The sequence below is a fragment of the Heptranchias perlo genome, chromosome 35 (genome assembly GCF_035084215.1).
Source record: "Heptranchias perlo isolate sHepPer1 chromosome 35, sHepPer1.hap1, whole genome shotgun sequence".
NCBI lineage: Eukaryota > Metazoa > Chordata > Chondrichthyes > Hexanchiformes > Hexanchidae > Heptranchias > Heptranchias perlo.
The window spans coordinates 26,611,283-26,632,405 of NC_090359.1; the positions used below are offsets into that span (position 1 = coordinate 26,611,283).

General features: G+C 42.0%; 1 protein-coding gene across 8 annotated transcripts in view; it reads right to left on the reverse strand.

Moving 5' to 3' along the window:
• The window catches only part of LOC137302515 (uncharacterized), a 74,254-nt gene that overhangs the window by 17,645 nt on the left and 35,486 nt on the right, over nt 1–21,123 (reverse strand). For all 8 annotated transcript variants that reach the window (XM_067972234.1, XM_067972236.1, XM_067972235.1 and 5 more), the window contains 5 exons: nt 20,166–20,267; nt 14,286–14,404; nt 10,933–10,991; nt 6,673–6,812; nt 3,729–3,797 (listed from right to left, as the gene is read on the reverse strand). In XM_067972234.1, the coding sequence (XP_067828335.1) occupies nt 3,729–3,797; nt 6,673–6,812; nt 10,933–10,991; nt 14,286–14,404; nt 20,166–20,267 (489 nt within the window). The remainder of the gene's footprint in view (nt 1–3,728; nt 3,798–6,672; nt 6,813–10,932; nt 10,992–14,285; nt 14,405–20,165; nt 20,268–21,123) is intronic.

Sequence of the window (21,123 nt, forward strand, 5' to 3'; positions counted from 1 at the left end):
AATAATGGTAGGGTCAATAATCATAGGATCAATAATCGTAGAGGGTCAATAATCGTAGGGTCAATAATCGTAGGGTCAATAATCGTAGGGTCAATAATCGTAGAGTCAATAAACATAGGGTCAATAATCGTATAGTCAATAATCGTACGGTCAATAATCGTACAGTCAATAATCGTTGGGTCATTAATCATAGAGGGTCAATAATCGCAGAGTCAATAAACATAGGGTCAATAATCGTAGAGGGTCAATAATCGTACGGTCAATAATCGTAGGGTCAATAATCGTAGAGGGTCAATAATCGTACGGTCAATAATCTTAGGGTCAATAATCATAGATGGTCAATAATCGTAGAGTCAATAATCAGAGGGTCAATAATCGTACGGTCAATAATCGTACAGTCAATAATAGTAGGGTCAATAATCGTAGGGTCAATAATCATAGAGGGTCAATAATCATAGGGTCAATAATCGTAGAGGGTCAATAATCGTAGGGTCAATAATCGTAGGGTCAATAATCGTAAGGTCAATAATTGTAGAGGGTCAATAATCATAGGGTCAATAATCGTAGAGGGTCAATAATCGTAAGGTCAATAATCGTAGAGGGTCAATAATCGTAGAGGGTCAATAATCGTACTGTCAATAATTGTAGAGGGTCAATAATTGTACGGTCAATAATCGTAGAGTCAATAATCGTAGGGTCAATAATCGTACAGTCAATAATCGTAGGATCAATAATTGTACGTTCAACAATTGTAGAGGGTCAATAATCATAGAGTCAATAATCGTACAGTCAATAATCGTAGGGTCAATAATCATCGGGTCAATAATCGTAGAGTGTCAATAATCATAGGGTCAATAATCATAGAGGGTTAATAATCATAGGGTCAATAATTGACGAGGGTCAATAATTGTACGGTCAATAATCGTACGGTCAATAATCATAGATGGTCAATAATCGTAGAGGGTCAATAATCGTAGGGTCAATAATCATAGAGGGTCAATAATCGTATGGTCAATAATCGTAGAGGGTCAATAATCGTACGGTCAATAATCGTAGGGTCAACAATCGTAGAGCGTCAATAATCATAGGGTCAATAATCGTAGAGGGTCAATAATCGTACGGTCAATAATCGTAGGGTCAATAATCATAGAGGGTCAATAATCGTAGAGTCAATAATCGTAGGGTCAATAATCGTAGGGTCAATAATCGTAGGGTCAGTGATCGTACAGTCAATAATCATAGGGTCAATAATCGTAGGGTCAATAATCGTAGAGGGTCAATAATCGTAGGGTCAATAATCGTAGGGTCAATAATCATAGAGGGTCAATAATCGTAGAGCCAATAAACATAGGGTCAATAATCGTACAGTCAATAAACATAGGGTCAATAATCGTACAGTCAATAATCGTAGGGTCAATAATCGTACAGTCAATAATCGTTGGGTCAATAATCATAGAGGGTCAATAATCGCAGAGTCAATAATCGTAGAGGGTCAATAATCGTAGAGGGTCAATAATCGTACGGTCAATAATCATAGAGGGTCACTAATCGAAGAGTCAATAATCATAGGGTCAATAATCATAGGGTCAATAATCATAGGGTCAATAATCGTAGAGGGTCAATAATCGTAGGGTCAACAATCGTAGAGGGTCAATAATCGTAGGGTCAATAATCGTAGGGTCAATAATCATAGAGGGTCAATAATCGTAGAGCCAATAAACATAGGGTCAATAATCGTACAGTCAATAAACATAGGGTCAATAATCGTAGGGTCAATAATCGTAGGGTCAATAATCATACAGTCAATAATCGTTGGGTCAATAATCATAGAGGGTCAATAATCGCAGAGTCAATAAACATAGGGTCAATAATCGTAGAGGGTCAAAAATCGCACGGTCAATAATCATAGAGGGTCAATAATCGTAGAGTCAATAATCATAGGGTCAATAATCATAGGGTCAATAATCGTAGAGGGTCAATAATCGTAGGGTCAATAATCGTAGGGTCAATAATCGTACGATCAATAATCATCGAGGGTCAATAATCGTAGAGTCAATAAACAAAGGGTCAATAATCTTACAGTCAATAATCGTTGGGTCAATAGTCGTAGGGTCAACAATCGTAGGGTCAACAATCGTAGGGGCAATAATCGTGGAGAGTCAATAATCGTACGGTCAATAATCGTAGAGGGTCAATAATCGTAGAGTCAATAATCATAGAAGGACAATAATCATAGAGGGTCAATAATCGTAGGGTCAATAATCGTAGAGGGTCAATACTCGTTGAGGGGCAATAATCGTAGAGGGTCAATAATCGTAGAGGGTCAATAATCGTAGAGGGTCAATAATCGTAGGGTCAATAATTGTAGGGTCAATAATTGTACGGTCAATAATCGTACGGTCAATAATCGTAGATGGTCAATAATCGTAGGGTCAATAATCGTAGAGGGTCAATAATCGTAGGGCCAATAATTGTAGGGTCAATAATTGTAGAGGGTCAATAATCATAGGGTCAATAATCGTAGAGCATCAATAATCATAGGGTCAATAATCGTAGAGCGTCAATAATCATAGGGTCAATAATCGTAGGTTCAATAATCGTAGGGTCAACAATCGTAGGGTCAACAATCATAGGGTCAATAATCATAGAGGGTCAATAATCGTAGGGTCAATAATCGTAGGGTCAATAATTGTAGAGGGTCAACAAACGTAGGTTCAATAATCATCGGCTCAATAATCGTAGGCTCAATAATCGGAGGGTCAATAATCGTAGGGGCAATAATCGTAGAGAGTCAATAATCATACGGTCAATAATTATAGAGGGTCAATAATCATACGGTCAATAATCGTACAGTCAATAATCGTAGTGTCAATAATCGTAGAGGGTCAATAATCGTACGGTCAATAATCGTAGGGTCAATAATCGTAGAGGGTCAACGATCGTAGGGTCAATAATCGTAGGGTCAATAATCGTAGATGGTCAATAATCGTACGGTCAATAATCGTAGGATCAATAATTTTAGAGGGTCAATAATCGTAGAGGGTCAACAATCATAGGGTCAATAATCGTAGGGTCAATAATCGTAGGGTCAATAATCGTAGGGTCAATAATCGTAGAGGGTCAATGATCGTAGGGTCAATAATCGTAGCGTCAATAATCGTAGATGGTCAATAATCGTAGGGTCAATAATCGTAGGGTCAATAATCGTAGAGGGTCAATGATCGTAGGGTCAATAATCGTAGCGTCAATAATCGTAGATGGTCAATAATCGTACGGTCAATAATCGTAGGGTCAATAATCGTAGAGGGTCAATTATCGTAGGATCAATAATCGTAGAGGGTCAATAATCGTAGGGTCAATAATCGTCGGGTCAATAATCGTAGAGGGTCAATAATCGTAGGGTCAATAATCGTAGAGGGTCAATAATCATAGGTTCAGTTATCGTAGAGGGTCAATAATCGTAGGGTCAATAATCGTAGGGTCAATAATCGTAGAGGGTCAATAATCGTAGGGCCAATAATCATAGATGGTCGATAATCGTAGGGTCAATAATCGTAGGGGGTCAATAATTGTAGAGGGTCAGTAATCATAGAGGCTGGCTAGTCAATAATCCCAGGGCAAGTGAGTACAACATTTTAAATGATCCCAATGTCATCCATGAGGCTGTGGGCTCTTTATACGTAATGGTTACACAGTTTAGATTGTCGTCTTGAGAACGTAAAACTCACCACCCATATCTTCTTTTGAGAACGATACATTTTTGTAATCGGCTGAGAGTAGAAGTCCTGAACAGACATCTGAAATGTTGATTATTACACAATTAAAAATGGAATAATTAGCACATGCTCGGAAGAAGATTTTAATAATCTTTCGATTTAACAATTTAATAATTGTCAAGACAGTTATAAGAGTAAAACATTGAGATGGTCACCTGCCCTTTGAGGAACCCAATGAGATCAACGGGCTGATGGTTCACTCCCAACAGAGTATCGGGCTGTGGGTGACGGTAAAAATGAACCCCCGCCATGTTTTAAATCTGTTCTAAGAAATGAATGGGGTGGAGAAAGCAAACCCAGGACAATAAATGAAGATGGTGTATCAAGTGTAGTGCAGTGGTTGTAGAGCTGAGTTAGAAACCCTTCTTGGTCTGGCCTACTAGGCTAATTAATGACCTCTGAAGTGGCCCAGCAAACCACTCAATCGCCAGAGTGATAAATTGGAACAATTTTTATTCTACAAGTCGGACAAGAAGGCACAGGTTCAGCTTTGTAAAGGAGCAAGTTTAGGACAAAAGAAAGACTTACATTTATATAGCGTCTTTCATGACCTCAGGATGTCCCAAAGCATTTTACAGCCAATGAAGTACTTTTGACGTGTAGTCATTTTTGTAATGTAGGAAAAGCGGCAGCCAATTTGCGCACAGCAAGATCCCACAAACAGCAATGTGATAATGACCAGATCATCTGTTTTTAGTGATGTTGGTTGAGGGATAAATATTGGCCAAGACACCAGGGAGAACTCCCCTGCTCTTCTTCAAAATAGTGCCATGGGATCTTTTACATCCATCCAGATGGGGCCTCGGTTTAATGTTTCATCCGAAAGATGGCACCTCCGACAGTGCAGCACTCCCTCAGTACTACACTGGGAGTGTCAGCCTCGATTATGCGCTCAAGTCTCTGGAGTAGGACTTGAACCCACGACCTTCTGACTCATAGACGAGAGTGCGACCCACTGAGCACTGAACCTGTGTTTATACAGCAGGTGATCGACAATTGGCAGGAAGGGTGGTTGAAGCAGAACCACTGGGCTCCTATCAGAAACAGCTGGATACTGTAATGGGAAGAGGGTATTCGGGATTGATGGGATCAAACAGGCTGAAAGACCACCTTCATCTGAACCCAATCTTGTGCAATCTTGACCTTAATGATGTGGGGTGGAGAGGTGGGGTGGGGGAGAGTGAGAAAAGCAGAGATTTAGTGACCTGCCATTCAACAGGGTCTTGACTTCATTCCTGAAGGATGCTTGTTACTGTATCGTGTCTGTAGCTTTGCAGAATGAAACTAGCCAAAGGGGTAGATGGTGCAACACTCTGTGACGGGTCAGTCTATTTCTTGTTAAACAAAATCAAACAGTTGTTATGATCTGGAATGCGCTGCCTGAAAGGGTGGGGGAAGCAGATTCAATAATAACGTTCAAAAGGGAATTGGATCAACACTTGAAGGAGGAAAAATTGCAGGGCTATGGGGAAAGAGCAGGGGGAATGGGACTAATTGGATAGCATGTTCAAAGAGCCGGCACAGACACGATGGGCGGAATGGCCTCCTTCTGTGCTGTATGATTCTGTGAAATCATGCTTTGACTTGCATATTGGTGTTGTGTACATTTTTTCACACATTAATTCCAGGACCATAAACCAATACAACGAACCTGGCTGTATAGCTATTCATAGAGGCTTCCCAGCGATCCACGGGGACTGCCCTTCAGGTGGCTGGGCGTGTTGTTGGCTGGGAGTATACCAGGCCACCTGGACCTCTCGTGGAGGCCTACAGAAGACCACTCCCTCACCAGCCCCCAGACCTCTCTGAGGATGGAGGGACAGGCCAACATGAGATGGAAGGTGGGAGTAGATCACTACCCAACCTAACAACATCCCCAGGCAAGACATTCCATTTCTAAAGCAGTGTTGCCCAATACGTTAGCCACGAGCCACATGTGGCTAATTGAGAATCCAGATGTGGCTAATTGGGAATCCAGATATGGCTAATTGCATTTCTGATTAGTGAATAAACAGTGAGTAATGGACACCATTATTGGGCATGTGATCTCAATACTCGTTTGCATGGCGTAGGCATGTGAACTTTAACCTTTTTGTGCATTTGTTGATAAAATGGTCAGACGACAAACAGAGTGTGCGAGTGTTTTTGATCGTTGAGGCTGATTTACTTCCTTGGTTACTGAATGGCTGTGGATGTTTGTTAAGTAAATATACACATGTGAAGTACATTTCCTTGTATTATGTGAGTGTGTGTGTTTTTTTAATTCATTCTGGGGATGTGGGTGTCACTGGCAAGGCCAGCATTTATTGCCCATCCCTAATTGCCCCTTGAGAAGGTGGTGGTGAGCCGCCTTCTTGAACCGCTGCAGTCGGTGTGGTGAAGGTTCTCCCACAGTGCTGTTAAGTAGGGAGTTCCAGGAGTTTGACCCAGTGATGATGAAGGAACGGGCGATATTTGTCCAAGTCGGGGTGGTGTGTGACTTGGAGGCGTTTTCTACTAAACTTAGCACTTGTGGCTAAAATGGTGTTGCCGTAGGCACACCTATGGCTATGATGTGGAGATGCCGGTGATGGACTGGGGTGGACAAATGTAAGGAATCTTACAACACCAGGTTATAGTCTAACAGTTTCAAATAAAACTGTTGGACTATAACCTGGTGTTGTAAGATTCCTTACATTTGTACACCTATGGCTAGTCAGCGATTTCTATTGGACTGCTCTAAAGGATCGACAGCCAACCCAACCACACCCCAAGACAAGGTGTTCCATTTCGCAAAGGAGGGAGACAGTTATCTCCTAACCTGAAACCACGCAGCAAAGGAATTTCAGAGAAGCAGGTTAAAGTGACCGTGTGACAATACTGCACTGCACGATTGAGAACAGAACCGCTTTCTCACCTGAAGTGTTTTCGTTGGTGCAATTCCTTTGGTCTAAGTTTCTTTTAATCTTTTGCTTTGTTTCCTCTATCAAGCTTTCATTGACCTTCAGCACTCCAGTGTTAAAAATAGCTTTATGATCAGTAATGATGCTGCCCGGACTTAAAACAAGATGAAGAAAGAAAAACAATAAATCACATACAGCTCTAGCTGCTCTCCCGTGACATTGCTCATGTCTAAGTCTGGGATCTGAAGCAAGGTTGTGATGTCCAGCTGCTACGATGCAGCTGTATTCCATCTGACTGGTGCCTTAAGACCCGTGGAGGAATGGTGGAAATGGGCAAATCCTGAGCTCAATTAGAGGTATGTTTCTCACAATTCAATCCCCTCCCCAGTTACTCACTCAGGCTGAATCCAACAGTGTGCAAACTTGGTATCCTGTTTGACCCTGAGCTGAGCTTCAAACAGGGTTTTTTTATAGAGGACAAGCAGATGCCAAGGAATAGCTGAAGAAGAGTAGGAGGGGTGGTGACCAAAGGCAAGGTCATCCATAACAAGAGCATCTATTTGCACCTCCACAAAATTGCCCGGTTCCACCCATACACAATCCTTTCCTCGCCCCTCATCCATCCCTTTATCACCTCCATGGTCAACTTCTAGCTTCCTGAGTTCCACCCTGCATGAACTCCAAATCATCCCACACTCTAACACCCACATCTCAACCTGCACTAAGTCCCGATCCCCCGTCACCCTGCTCTTGTCAACCTACGTTGCCTCCCTGTGCACCCAATGCACTGAACACAAAATCTTCAGCTTCACTTACAGATCCTTCCACAGCCTTGACCCCTCCCTACCGATCCAATCTCCTCCATCGTCCTCCAACTGACACCATCCGGCAGAGAACCCTTGGCCACCTCAACCCCACACTCTGGGGCTCTCCCTAACCCCCTTCCCCCAGCCCCTCTCTCCCCACCTTCAAAAGCCTCGTAAAACCTATTTCTTTGACCTTGCCTTTGGTCACCACCCCTCCTACTCTTCTTCAGCTATTCCTTGGCATCTGCTTGTCCTCTATAAAAAACCCTTGTTTCTACATTTAGGACACTGTATAAAGGCACATTGTTCTTTCATAATTGGAAAAATACCAGTTGGAATTTGGAATTTGTCTTGTTTGTTTGTTTAGATTACATTTATATGGTGCCTTATCAAATCTCTCAAATATTCCAAAGCATGAGCTGAATTATTTTGAATTGCTCAGAATGTTACTGCTTCCAAGAGAATAGTGGACCTGTGAACAGGCTGCTGGCTCGTGCTGTGAACGCTGTTTCGCTGAATTCCTTCAAGCCAGAGCTGGATCTCTTTCTGGCTGGAGAGGAGATCACCTCCTACTAAAAGGCATGACATTAACCAGGGCCAGATTGGTCTCCTGGAGTCCTTTCGATCGTCGAAGGAGGTCGGAGAAGAATTTCCCAGATTTTTAAATCTGTTTTTGCCTCTCCCAGGAGATCACATGGCGTCCGGGTGGGGTGGGGAGTGTATCTATTATGATGCACAAGGCATCGCAGTTGTGTGGGACAGGTTGGATGGACCAGGCGGTCTTTTCCTGTCCATCACTGTTTTTTGGTGGAGAATGTTGAGAGAAGAATATTGGCCAGGACACCGGGGCGAACTCCCCTGTTCGTCTTCAAAATAGTGCAATGGGATCTTTGACGTCCACCTGAGAGGTCACATAGGGCCTCGGTTTAATGTCTCACCTCCGACAGTGCAGTATTCCCTCCTTACTGCACTGTGGTGTCAGCCTAGATTTTGTGCTCACGTCCTGGAGTGGGACTTGAACTCAAGACCTTCTAACCTGGAACTACTATGTCAGCCAAGTTGATGGTCCATTTTGAGATTGAATGCTCCATGTCAGTCTCCAGCTAACATGATAGAAATGGTTAGAATCACAGAAGTTTACAACATGGAAACAGGCCCTTCGGCCCAACATGTCCATGTCGCCCAGTTTATACCACTAAGCTAGTCCCAATTGCCTGCACTTGGCCCATATCCCTCTATACCCATCTTACCCATGTAACTGTCCAAATGCTTTTTAAAAGACAAAATTGTACCCGCCTCTACTACTGCTTCTGGCAGCTCGTTCCAGACACTCACCACCCTTTGAGTGAAAAAATTGCCCCTCTGGACCCTTTTGTATCTCTCCCCTCTCACCTTAAATCTATGTCCCCTCGTTATAGACTCCCCTACCTTTGGGAAAAGATTTTGACTATCTACCTTATCTATGCCCCTCATTATTTTATAGACTTCTATAAGATCACCCCTTAACCTCCTACTCTCCAGGGAAAAAAGTCCCAGTCTATCTAACCTCTCCCTATAAGTCAAACCATCAAATCCCGGCAGCATCCTAGTAAATCTTTTCTGCACTCTTTCTAGTTTAGTAATATCCTATCTATAATAGGGTGACCAGAACTGTACACAGTATTCCAAGTGTGGCCTTACTAATGTCTTGTACAACTTCAACAAGACATCCCAACTCCTGTATTCAATGTTCTGACCAAAGAAACCAAGCATGCTGAATGCCTTCTTCACCACCCTATCCACCTGTGACTCCACTTTCAAGGAGCTATGAACCTGTACTCCAATCTTGGTGTCATCTGCAAACTTACTAACCATTCCTCCTAAATTCTCATCCAAATCATTAATGTAAATAACAAATAACAGCGGACCCAGCACTGATCCCTGAGGCACACCGCTGGTCACAGGCCTCCGGTTTGAAAAACAACCCTCTACAACCACCCTCTGTCTTCTGTCGTCAAGCCAATTTTGTATCCAATTGGCTACCTCACCTTGGATCCCGTGAGATTTAACCTTATGTAACAACCTACCATGTCAAAGGCTTTGCTAAAGTCCATGTAGACCACGTCTACTGCACAGCCCTCATCTATCTTCTTGGTTACCCCTTCAAAAAACTCAATCAAATTCGTGAGACATGATTTTCCTCTCACAAAACCATGCTGACTGTTCCTAATCAGTCCCTGCCTCTCCAAATGCCCGTAGATCCTGTCTCTCAGAATACCCTCTAACAACTTACCCACTACAGATGTCAGGCTCACCGGTCTGTAGTTCCCAGGCTTTTCCCTGCCGCCCTTCTTAAACAAAGGCACAACATTTGCTACCCTCCAATCTTCAGGCACCTCACCTGTAGCTGTCGATGATTCAAATATCTCTGCTAGGGGACCTGCAATTTCCTCCCTAACCTCCCATAACGTCCTGGGATACATTTCATCAGGTCCCGGAGATTTATCTACCTGGATGCGCGTTAAGACTTCCAGCACCTCCCTCTCTGTAATATGTACACTCCTCAAGACATCACTATTTATTTCCCCAAGTTCCCTAACATCCATGCCTTTTTCAACCGTAAATACCGATGTGAAATATTCATTCAGGATCTCACCCATCTCTTGTGGTTCCGCACATAGATGACCTTGTTGATCCTTAAGAGGCCCTATTCTCTCCCTAGTTACTCTTTTGCCCTTTATGTGTTTGTAGAAGCTCTTTGGATTCTCCTTTGCCTTATCTGCCAAAGCAATCTCATGTCCCCTTTTTGGCTTCTGATTTCTCTCTTAACTCTACTCCGACAATCTCTATACTCTTCAAGGGATCCACTTGATCCCAGCTGTCTATGCATGTCATATGCCTCCTTCTTCTTTTTGACTAGGGCCTCAATCTCCCGAGTCATCCAAGGTTCTCTACTTCTACCAGCCTTGCCCTTCACTTTATAAGGAATGTGCTTACCCTGAACCCTGGTTAACACACTTTTGAAAGCCTCCCACTTACCAGACGTCCCTTTGCCTGCCAACAGACTCTCCCAATCAACTTCTGAAAGTTCCTGTCTAATACCATCAAAATTGGCCTTTCCCCAATTTAGAATTTTAACTTTTGGGCCAGACCTATCATTCTCCATAGCTATCTTAAAACTAATGGAATTATGATCACTGGCCCCAAAGTGATCCCTCACTAACACTTCTGTCACCTGCCCTTCCTTATTTCCCAAGAGGAGGTCAAGTTTTGCCCCCTCTCCAGTCGGGCCATCCACATACTGAATGAGAAATTCCTCCTGAATACACTCAACAAATTTCTCTCCATCCAAGCCCCTAATGCTATGGCTGTCCCAGTCAATGTTGGGAAAGTTAAAGTCCCCTACTATTACCACCCTATTTTTCTTGCAGCTGTCTGTAATCTCCTTACATATTTCAGAGAAGAATATTTTTTTGCTGAGAGCCTTACCTTGTCTTTGTGATCTCTACTGTTTCATATCCAGAAATGTCCCTATAAACAAGTTTCATCTGAAAGAGAAAAGAGTTCAGTTATGTGGGGAGACCGGAGAGGCTGGGATTGTTCACCTCAGAGCAGAGAAGGTTAAGGGGAGACCTAATAGAGGTGTTCAAAATTATGAGGGGTTTTGATAGAACAAGTAGGAAGAAACTGTTTCCTCTGGCAAGTGGGTCAGTAACCAGAGGACACAGATTTAAAATAATTGACAACATACAAATTAAGAGCAGGAGTAGGCCATTCGGCCCCTCGAGCCTGCTGTGCCATTTGATAAGATCATGGCTGATCTGATTGTGACCTCAACCCTACTTTCCCATCTACCTACTATAACCTTTGACTCCCTTGTTAATCAGGAATCTCTCTAACTCAGCCTTAAAAATATTCAATGACCCTGCCTCCACCGCTCTCTGGGGAAGAGAGTTCCACAGACTCACGACCCTCTGAGAGAAAAAATTCCTCCTCATCTCCGTCTTAAATGGGAGACCCCTTATTTTTAAACTGTGTCCCTTAGTTCTAGTCTCTCCCACAAAGGATCTGGAGGGGAAATTATGAGAAATCTTTTCACACAGAGGGTTGTTAAGACCTGGAACACATGACCTGAAAGGGTGGTGGAAGCAGATTCCATAGGAACTTTCAAAAGGCAATTGGACATGTGCTTGAAGATAACTAATTTGCAGGGTTATGGGGAAAAAGCTGGGGTGTGGGACTAAATTAGACAGCTCTTCCAAAGAGCTGGCACGACGGGCCGAATGGCCTCCTTCTGTGCTGTAAGATTCTATGCGGCCACTCGAACATCCAAGATGGCGTCTTGGCTGTGCACGCATGTTTCCAGCATGACGTGCGCCAGACGCCATCTTGATATAGGAGTTAGTGTATGCGCAAATACCAAACGTCAGAAGCATATAAAGTAAGGAGAAAATGGATACAATCAGTGTGCAACGCTGATTTAAAGTGATAGACCCCATTTTGGCACTTAACCCTCAACTCAACACACAGTCTTAACCCTGACCATCTGAACATGTCTTCGAATGCCTGGAGGACGCCCATCAGCGCTATTTAAAGGGACCATGCAGGATTTACAGATTAGTGGCTGGATTATTGCTTCTGGCTGCTGAGTCATTTGTAACTGTTTTTGGAGGTCTGCTACAGTTGAACACTAGGACACAGGGACATAGCCAAACATTTAGAGCCAGGACGTGCAGGAGTGAAATTAGGAAATGCTTTTACATGCAAACGGTGGGAGAAGTGTGGAACGCTCTTCTGCAAACGGCAGTTGATGCTAGCTCAATTGTGAATTCTAAATCTGAGATTGACAGGTTTCTGTGAACCAAGGGTATTGAGGGATATGGGGCTAAGGTGGGTATAGGGAGTTAGGTCACAGGTCCAGCATGATATCATTGAATGGCAGAACAAGCTCGAGGGGTGGATGCTTAAAATAACCCAATTGATGTTTGTGTTCTCATGATTCATCAACATCATGATATCAGACAGGTAGGCTGGCATTTATTGCCCATCCCTAGTCGTCCTGAGAAGATGGTGGTGGGCCTTCTTGAACCGCTGGTAATGCTCGGCCACTTCAGAGGGCAGTTAAGAGTCAACCGTGTTCAATGATGTAGTTGCAGGCCCTGGCTAGAAGGAGGCACTGTGGGGCAAGTCTCCGATATCTCTCTCCCAACACCATCACCAGCTTGTATGTAAAAAATGATATTCATCACCTGACTGTGGGCAACACCACAGGTAACTTACTAGTATATAAAATCAGTTATATACAGCATCTCGCCAAGGCTTCTTCAACAGCACCTCCTAGAAGGACAAGGGCAGCAGGTGCATGGGAACAACACCACCTGCACGTTCCCCTCCAAGTCACACACCATCCCGACTTGGAAATATATCGTCATTCCTTCATCGTCGCTGCATCAAAATTCTGGAACTCCCGACCTAACAGAACTGTGGGAGAACCTTCACCACACCAACTGCAGCGGATAAAGAAGGCGGCTCACCACCACCTTCTCAAGGGGCAACTAGGAATGGGCAATAAATGCCGGCCTTGCCAGCGACGCCCACATCCCGAGGATGAATATATTTTTTTTTAAAGTTACTTTGCTCATCTTTACAAGTCAAATTTAGGTTTATGGAGATATGTTTTGCCTCACAATTTCCCTCCGCTGCTCCTCTTGTGATTTGGGCAAGTATCAAACTCCCTCCCAAAGCAGTTCTCCTGACCTTATTGGGAACTGTGACTTAGGAACAGCCTGAGGGGAGCTATGAGCAACCCACCCGGGAAAGGCCTATACCGGTGAGCATTCAATAACAACAAATTGATTTTCTACAGTGCCTTTAACGTGGAATCAGAGGCGTAATCAAACAAGTATATGTAGAGCCAGAGAAGGAGATATTAGGAGGGGTATCCAAAAGTTTGGTCAAAGAGGTGGGTTTTAAGGAGCGTCTTAAAAGAGGAGAGAGAGACGGAGAGGTGGAGAGATTTAGGGAAGAAATCCCAGAGTGTGAGGTCTAGGCGGCTAAAGGCATGGCCGCCAATGGTGGAGCGAAGGGGGAGGATGCACAAGAGGCCACAGCCAGAGGAATGGAGAGTTCTGGAGCTGGGGAAGTGGGATTGTAGGGCTGGAGAAGGTTATAGAGATAGGGAGGGCCAAGTCATGAAGAGATTTAAATTCAAGGATGGGAGTTTTAAATTGGAGGCCTTAGAGCGCCAATGTAGGTCAGTGAGGGCAGGGGTGATGGGTGAGAGGACTTGGTGTGGGCTAGCATACAGGCAGCAGAGTTTTGGATGAGCTGAAGTTTACGAAAGGTGGAGGATGGGAGGCCAGCCAGAGGTAAAGCGAGGGGGTGGAGAGGCAGAACTGGGTGTCATCAAAGTACATGTGGAATCTAACCCCACGTCTGCGGATGATGTCACCATGGGGCAGCATGTAGTTGAGGAAGAGGAGGGGGCCAAGGATAGATCCTTGGGGGCTGTGCGGGGGTGGGAATAGAAGCCAATTCAGGAGAAGCTCTGGCTACGTTCGGATGGGTAAGAGTGTAACCAGGCGAGGGCAGTCCCACCGAACTCGACAACGGGGAGAGGCATTGGAGGAGGATGATGTGGTCGATCGTGTCAAAGGCTGCAGAGAGGTCAATGAGGTCGAGGAGGGACAGTGCACCATGGTTACAGTCATGGAGGATGCCATTTTGTGACTTTGCTCAGGACGAGATGGCTGTAATTGGAACATGTTGAGGGGCGAATACATTATTTTCAAAACAATTTCTGTCAGTTACTATCCAGTATGAATACATTGAAAGCTTCCAACCTGTTGCTTAAATTCCACTTCAAATTCCTTGAACTCTTCAGAGGTCCTGTCATTCAGTGCATCGGAGTAACGTCTGTTCGTTATCTCCACTGTCACACTGATCGCATAAGTCAAGTTTCCTGTAATACATCGCAATCTGTGTCAGTAGCCTCTAGGTGTCGATTCAGAGGAAAGCAGAAGTGAGCACTGCACTCCATGTCAGAACGGAGTGTAATGTAACTCGATGTTATTATTTGGTTGTAATGTTCCCCGTGTTGTTATTGCGGTGTAATGTAACTCCATGTTATTATTGGGGTGTAATGTTACCCGTGTTATTATTGGGATGTATTGCTCCCCATGTTATTATTGAGGTGTAATGCTCCCCATGTTATTATTGAGGTGTAATGCTCCCCATGTTATTATTGAGGTGTGATGTTCCCCATGTTATTATTGAGGTGTAATGCTCCCCATGTTATTATTGGGGTGTATTGTTCCCCATGTTATTATTGAGGTGTAATGCTCCCCATGTTATTATTGAGGTGTATTGTTCCCCATGTTATTATTGAGGTGTATTGTTCCCCATGTTATTATTGGGTTGTAATGTTCCCCATGTTATTATTGAGGTGTATTGTTCCCCATGTTATTATTGGGTTGTAATGTTCCCCATGTTATTATTCAGGTGTATTGTTCCCCATGTTATTATTGAGGTGTATTCCCCATGTTATTATTGGGTTGTAATGTTCCCCATGTTATTATTGGGTTGTAATGTTCCCCATGTTATTATTGAGGTGTATTGTTCCCCATGTTATTATTGAGGTGTATTCCCCATGTTATTATTGGGTTGTAATGTTCCCCATGTATTTATTGAGGTGTAATGCTCCCCATGTTATTATTGGGTTGTAATGTTCCCCATGTTATTATTGACGTGTATTGTTCCCCATGTTATTATTGAGGTGTATTGTTCCCCATGTTGTTATTGAGGTGTATTGTTCCCCATGTTATTATTGAGGTGTATTGTTCCCCATGTTATTATTGAGATGTAATGCTCCCCATGTTATTATTGGGTTGTATTGTTCCGCATGTTATTATTGAGGTGTATTGTTCCCCATGTTATTATTGAGGTGAATTGTTCCCCATGTTATTATTGGGTTGTGATGTTCCCCCTGTTATTATTGGGTTGTATTGCTCCCCCTGTTATTATTGGGTTGTATTGTTCCCCATGTTATTATTGGGTTGTAATGTTCCCCCTCTAATTATTGGGTTGTAATGTTCCCCATGTTATTATTGGGTTGTATTGTTCCCCATGTTATTATTGGGTTGTAATGTTCCCCATGTTATTATTGGGTTGTATTTTTCCCCCTGTTATTATTGGGTTGTATTGTTCACCATGTTATTATTGAGGTGTATTGTTCACCATGTTATTATTGAGGTGAATTGCTCCCCCTGTTATTATTGGGTTGTAATGTTCCCCATGTTATTATTGGGTTGTAATGTTCCCCATGTTATTATTGAGGTGTATTGTTCTCCATGTTATTATTGGGTTGTAATGTTCCCCATGTTATTATTGATGTGTATTGTTCCCCATGTTATTATTGAGGTGTATTGTTCCCAATGTTATTATTGAGGTGTATTGTTCCCCATGTTATTATTGAGATGTAATGCTCCCCATGTTATTATTGGGTTGTATTGTTCCGCATGTTATTATTGAGGTGTATTGTTCCCCATGTTATTATTGAGGTGAATTGTTCCCCATGTTATTATTGAGGTGAATTGCTCCCCATGTTATTATTGAGGTGTATTGTTCCCCATGTTATTATTGAGGTGTATTGTTCCCCATGTTATTATTGGGTTGTGATGTTCCCCCTGTTATTATTGGGTTGTATTGTTCCCCATGTTATTATTGGGTTGTAATGTTCCCCCTCTAATTATTGGGTTGTAATGTTCCCCATGTCATTATTGGGTTGTATTGTTCCCCATGTTATTATTGGGTTGTATTGTTCCCCATGTTATTATTGGGTTGTAATGTTCCCCATGTTATTATTGGGTTGTATTTTTCCCCCTGTTATTATTGGGTTGTATTGTTCCCCATGTTATTATTGAGGTGTATTGTTCCCCATGTTATTATTGGGTTGTAATGTTCCCCCTCTAATTATTGGGTTGTAATGTTCCCCATGTTATTATTGGGTTGTATTGTTCCCCATGTTATTATTGGGTTGTAATGTTCCCCATGTTATTATTGGGTTGTATTTTTCCCCCTGTTATTATTGGGTTGTATTGTTCCCCATGTTATTATTGAGGTGTATTGTTCCCCATGTTATTATTGGGTTGTAATGTTCCCCCTCTAATTATTGGGTTGTAATGTTCCCCATGTTATTATTGGGTTGTATTGTTCCCCATGTTATTATTGGGTTGTAATGTTCCCCATGTTATTATTGGGTTGTATTTTTCCCCCTGTTATTATTGGGTTGTATTGTTCCCCATGTTATTATTGAGGTGTATTGTTCCCCATGTTATTATTGGGTTGTATTGCTCCCCATGTTATTATTGAGGTGTATTGTTCACCATGTTATTATTGAGGTGTATTGTTCACCATGTTATTATTGAGGTGAATTGCTCCCCCTGTTATTATTGGGTTGTAATGTTCCCCATGTTATTATTGGGTTGTAATGTTCCCCCTGTTATTATTGGGTTGTATTGTTCCCCATGTTATTATTGGGTTGTAATGTTCCCCATGTTATTATTGAGGTGAATTGCCCCCCATGTTATTATTGAGGTGTAATGCTCCCCATGTTATTATTGGGGTGTATTGTTCACCATGTTATTATTGAGGCATATTGTTCCCCATGTTATTATTGAGGTGTATTGTTCCCCATGTTATTATTGGGTTGTCATGTTCCCCCTGTATTTATTGAGGTGTAATGCTCCCCATGTTATTATTGGGTTGTAATGTTCCCCATGTTATTATTGAGGTGTATTGTTCCCCATGTTATTATTGGGTTGTAATGTTCCCCCTGTTATTATTGAGATGCATTGTTCACCATGTTATTATTGAGGTGTATTGTTCCCCATGTTATTATTGGGGTGTATTGTTCACCATGTTATTATTGAGGCGTATTGTTCCCCATGTTATTATTGAGGTGAATTGCTCCCCCTGTTATTATTGGGTTGTAATGTTCCCCATGTTATTATTGGGTTGTAATGTTCCCCCTGTTATTATTGGGTGGTATTGTTCCCCATGTTATTATTGGGTTGTAATGTTCCCCATGTTATTATTGGGTTGTAATGTTCCCCCTCTAATTATTGGGTTGTAATGTTCCCCATGTTATTATTGGGTTGTATTGTTCCCCATGTTATTATTGGGTTGTAATGTTCCCCATGTTATTATTGGGTTGTATTTTTCCTCCTGTTATTATTGGGTTGTATTGTTCACCATGTTATTATTGAGGTGTATTGTTCACCATGTTATTATTGAGGTGAATTGCTCCCCCTGTTATTATTGGGTTGTAATGTTCCCCATGTTATTATTGGGTTGTAATGTTCCCCATGTTATTATTGAGGTGTATTGTTCTCCATGTTATTATTGGGTTGTAATGTTCCCCATGTTATTATTGATGTGTATTGTTCCCCATGTTATTATTGAGGTGTATTGTTCCCAATGTTATTATTGAGGTGTATTGTTCCCCATGTTATTATTGAGGTGTATTGTTCCCCATGTTATTATTGAGATGTAATGCTCCCCATGTTATTATTGGGTTGTATTGTTCCGCATGTTATTATTGAGGTGTATTGTTCCCCATGTTATTATTGAGGTGAATTGTTCCCCATGTTATTATTGAGGTGAATTGCTCCCCATGTTATTATTGAGGTGTATTGTTCCCCATGTTATTATTGAGGTGTATTGTTCCCCATGTTATTATTGGGTTGTGATGTTCCCCCTGTTATTATTGGGTTGTATTGTTCCCCATGTTATTATTGGGTTGTAATGTTCCCCCTCTAATTATTGGGTTGTAATGTTCCCCCTCTAATTATTGGGTTGTAATGTTCCCCATGTTATTATTGGGTTGTATTGTTCCCCATGTTATTATTGGGTTGTATTGTTCCCCATGTTATTATTGGGTTGTAATGTTCCCCATGTTATTATTGGGTTGTATTTTTCCCCCTGTTATTATTGGGTTTCTATTGTTCCCCATGTTATTATTGAGGTGTATTGTTCCCCATGTTATTATTGGGTTGTATTTTTCCCCCTGTTATTATTGGGTTGTATTGTTCCCCATGTTATTATTGAGGTGTATTGTTCCCCATGTTATTATTGGGTTGTAATGTTCCCCCTCTAATTATTGGGTTGTAATGTTCCCCATGTTATTATTGGGTTGTATTGTTCCCCATGTTATTATTGGGTTGTAATGTTCCCCATGTTATTATTGGGTTGTATTTTTCCCCCTGTTATTATTGGGTTGTATTGTTCCCCATGTTATTATTGAGGTGTATTGTTCCCCATGTTATTATTGGGTTGTAATGTTCCCCCTCTAATTATTGGGTTGTAATGTTCCCCATGTTATTATTGGGTTGTATTGTTCCCCATGTTATTATTGGGTTGTAATGTTCCCCATGTTATTATTGGGTTGTATTTTTCCCCCTGTTATTATTGGGTTGTATTGTTCCCCATGTTATTATTGAGGTGTATTGTTCCCCATGTTATTATTGGGTTGTATTGCTCCCCATGTTATTATTGAGGTGTATTGTTCACCATGTTATTATTGAGGTGTATTGTTCACCATGTTATTATTGAGGTGAATTGCTCCCCCTGTTATTATTGGGTTGTAATGTTCCCCATGTTATTATTGGGTTGTAATGTTCCCCCTGTTATTATTGGGTTGTAATGTTCCCCATGTTATTATTGAGGTGAATTGCCCCCCATGTTATTATTGAGGTGTAATGCTCCCCATGTTATTATTGGGGTGTATTGTTCACCATGTTATTATTGAGGCATATTGTTCCCCATGTTATTATTGAGGTGTATTGTTCCCCATGTTATTATTGGGTTGTCATGTTCCCCCTGTATTTATTGAGGTGTAATGCTCCCCATGTTATTGGGTTGTAATGTTCCCCATGTTATTATTGAGGTGTATTGTTCCCCATGTTATTATTGGGTTGTAATGTTCCCCCTGTTATTATTGAGATGCATTGTTCACCATGTTATTATTGAGGTGTATTGTTCCCCATGTTATTATTGGGGTGTATTGTTCACCATGTTATTATTGAGGCGTATTGTTCCCCATGTTATTATTGAGGTGAATTGCTCCCCCTGTTATTATTGGGTTGTAATGTTCCCCATGTTATTATTGGGTTGTAATGTTCCCCCTGTTATTATTGGGTTGTATTGTTCCCCATGTTATTATTGGGTTGTAATGTTCCCCATGTTATTATTGGGTTGTAATGTTCCCCATGTTATTATTGAGGTGAATTGCCCCCCATGTTATTATTGAGGTGTAATGCTCCCCATGTTATTATTGAGGTGTATTGTTCCCCATGTTATTATTGGGTTGTAATGTTCCCCATGTTATTATTGAGGTGTATTGTTCCCCATGTTATTATTGGGTTGTAATGTTCCCCCTGTTATTATTGAGATGCATTGTTCACCATGTTATTATTGAGGTGTATTGTTCCCCATGTTATTATTGGTTTATAATGTTCCCCATGTTATTATTGGGTTGTAATGTTCCCCATGTTATTATTGGGTTGTAATGTTCCCCATGTTATTATTGGGTTGTAATGCTCCCTCATATTTTATCGGTATAATCTTCAAGATAATTTTTCCTACATCAGACACTGCAGTTTCATTCATTTTATATGCCCCAGGTGATAGAGCAACGTACAAATTATACACCAAGTCAGACTTACCAGGGACAGAATTAGATACGGATTCACAGCGTTCTCCCTGATATGGACTCAGGCAAGTACAACTGTTGCCATCCCAGGAACCTTCATTTGCACACGGATTAACTGGTTGAATAGAAGATAAAAGCATTTCGTAGCAAGGAATATAATCACGAGTGAGTCATAGAACAGGAATTGCATGGAACAAGTAACTGTGCTTTCGTGTTTAACAACTTGAAACTGCACATTTAGCAATGACCGAGGGACCTCAGAACAGAGGCAGTGAGGTGGAATCACACTGTGCAATATTAGTCACAGCCACAAAGAGGTGTCAGCCGTGCCACAATGGTAGCACTCTTGTCTTTGAGTCAGAAGGTTGATGATTCAAGCCCATTATCACATTGCTGCCGAGTTTCCTGCATTACAACAGTGACTACACTTCAAAAGTACTGTAAAATGCTTTGGGACGTCCTGAAGTTGTGAAAGGTGCTATATAAATGCAAGCCTACAGAAAAACAATTGCACTCTAACTGACCTTGGGAACCATTGTACAGAGAAACAATTACCCTCTAACTGACCTTGAGATGTGCCCACATATAGCAATTGGCTACTATAATGCTCAGTCCTTGTTAGGCAGTGTGGGCACTAAATTGGGCCATGTAGCGGCCATTGTTTCAGCGCGACACGGCCTCTTCGACATCCAAGATGGTGTCTTGGATGCGCACGCACGTTTCCAGCGTGAAGTGCACCTGACGCCATTTTGGTATAGGAGTTAGCGCAGGCGCAGATAACGAACGCTGGAATCATGTAAAGTAGGGAGAAAAAGGCTTTAATCAGTGATCGACACCATTTTGGGACTTAACGCTCAACTCAACACACAGTCTTAACCCTGACCATCTGAACGTGTCTTCGAGTGCCTGGAGGACTCTCATCAGCGCTATTTAAAGGGACTATGCAGGATTTACAGATTAGTTGCTGGATT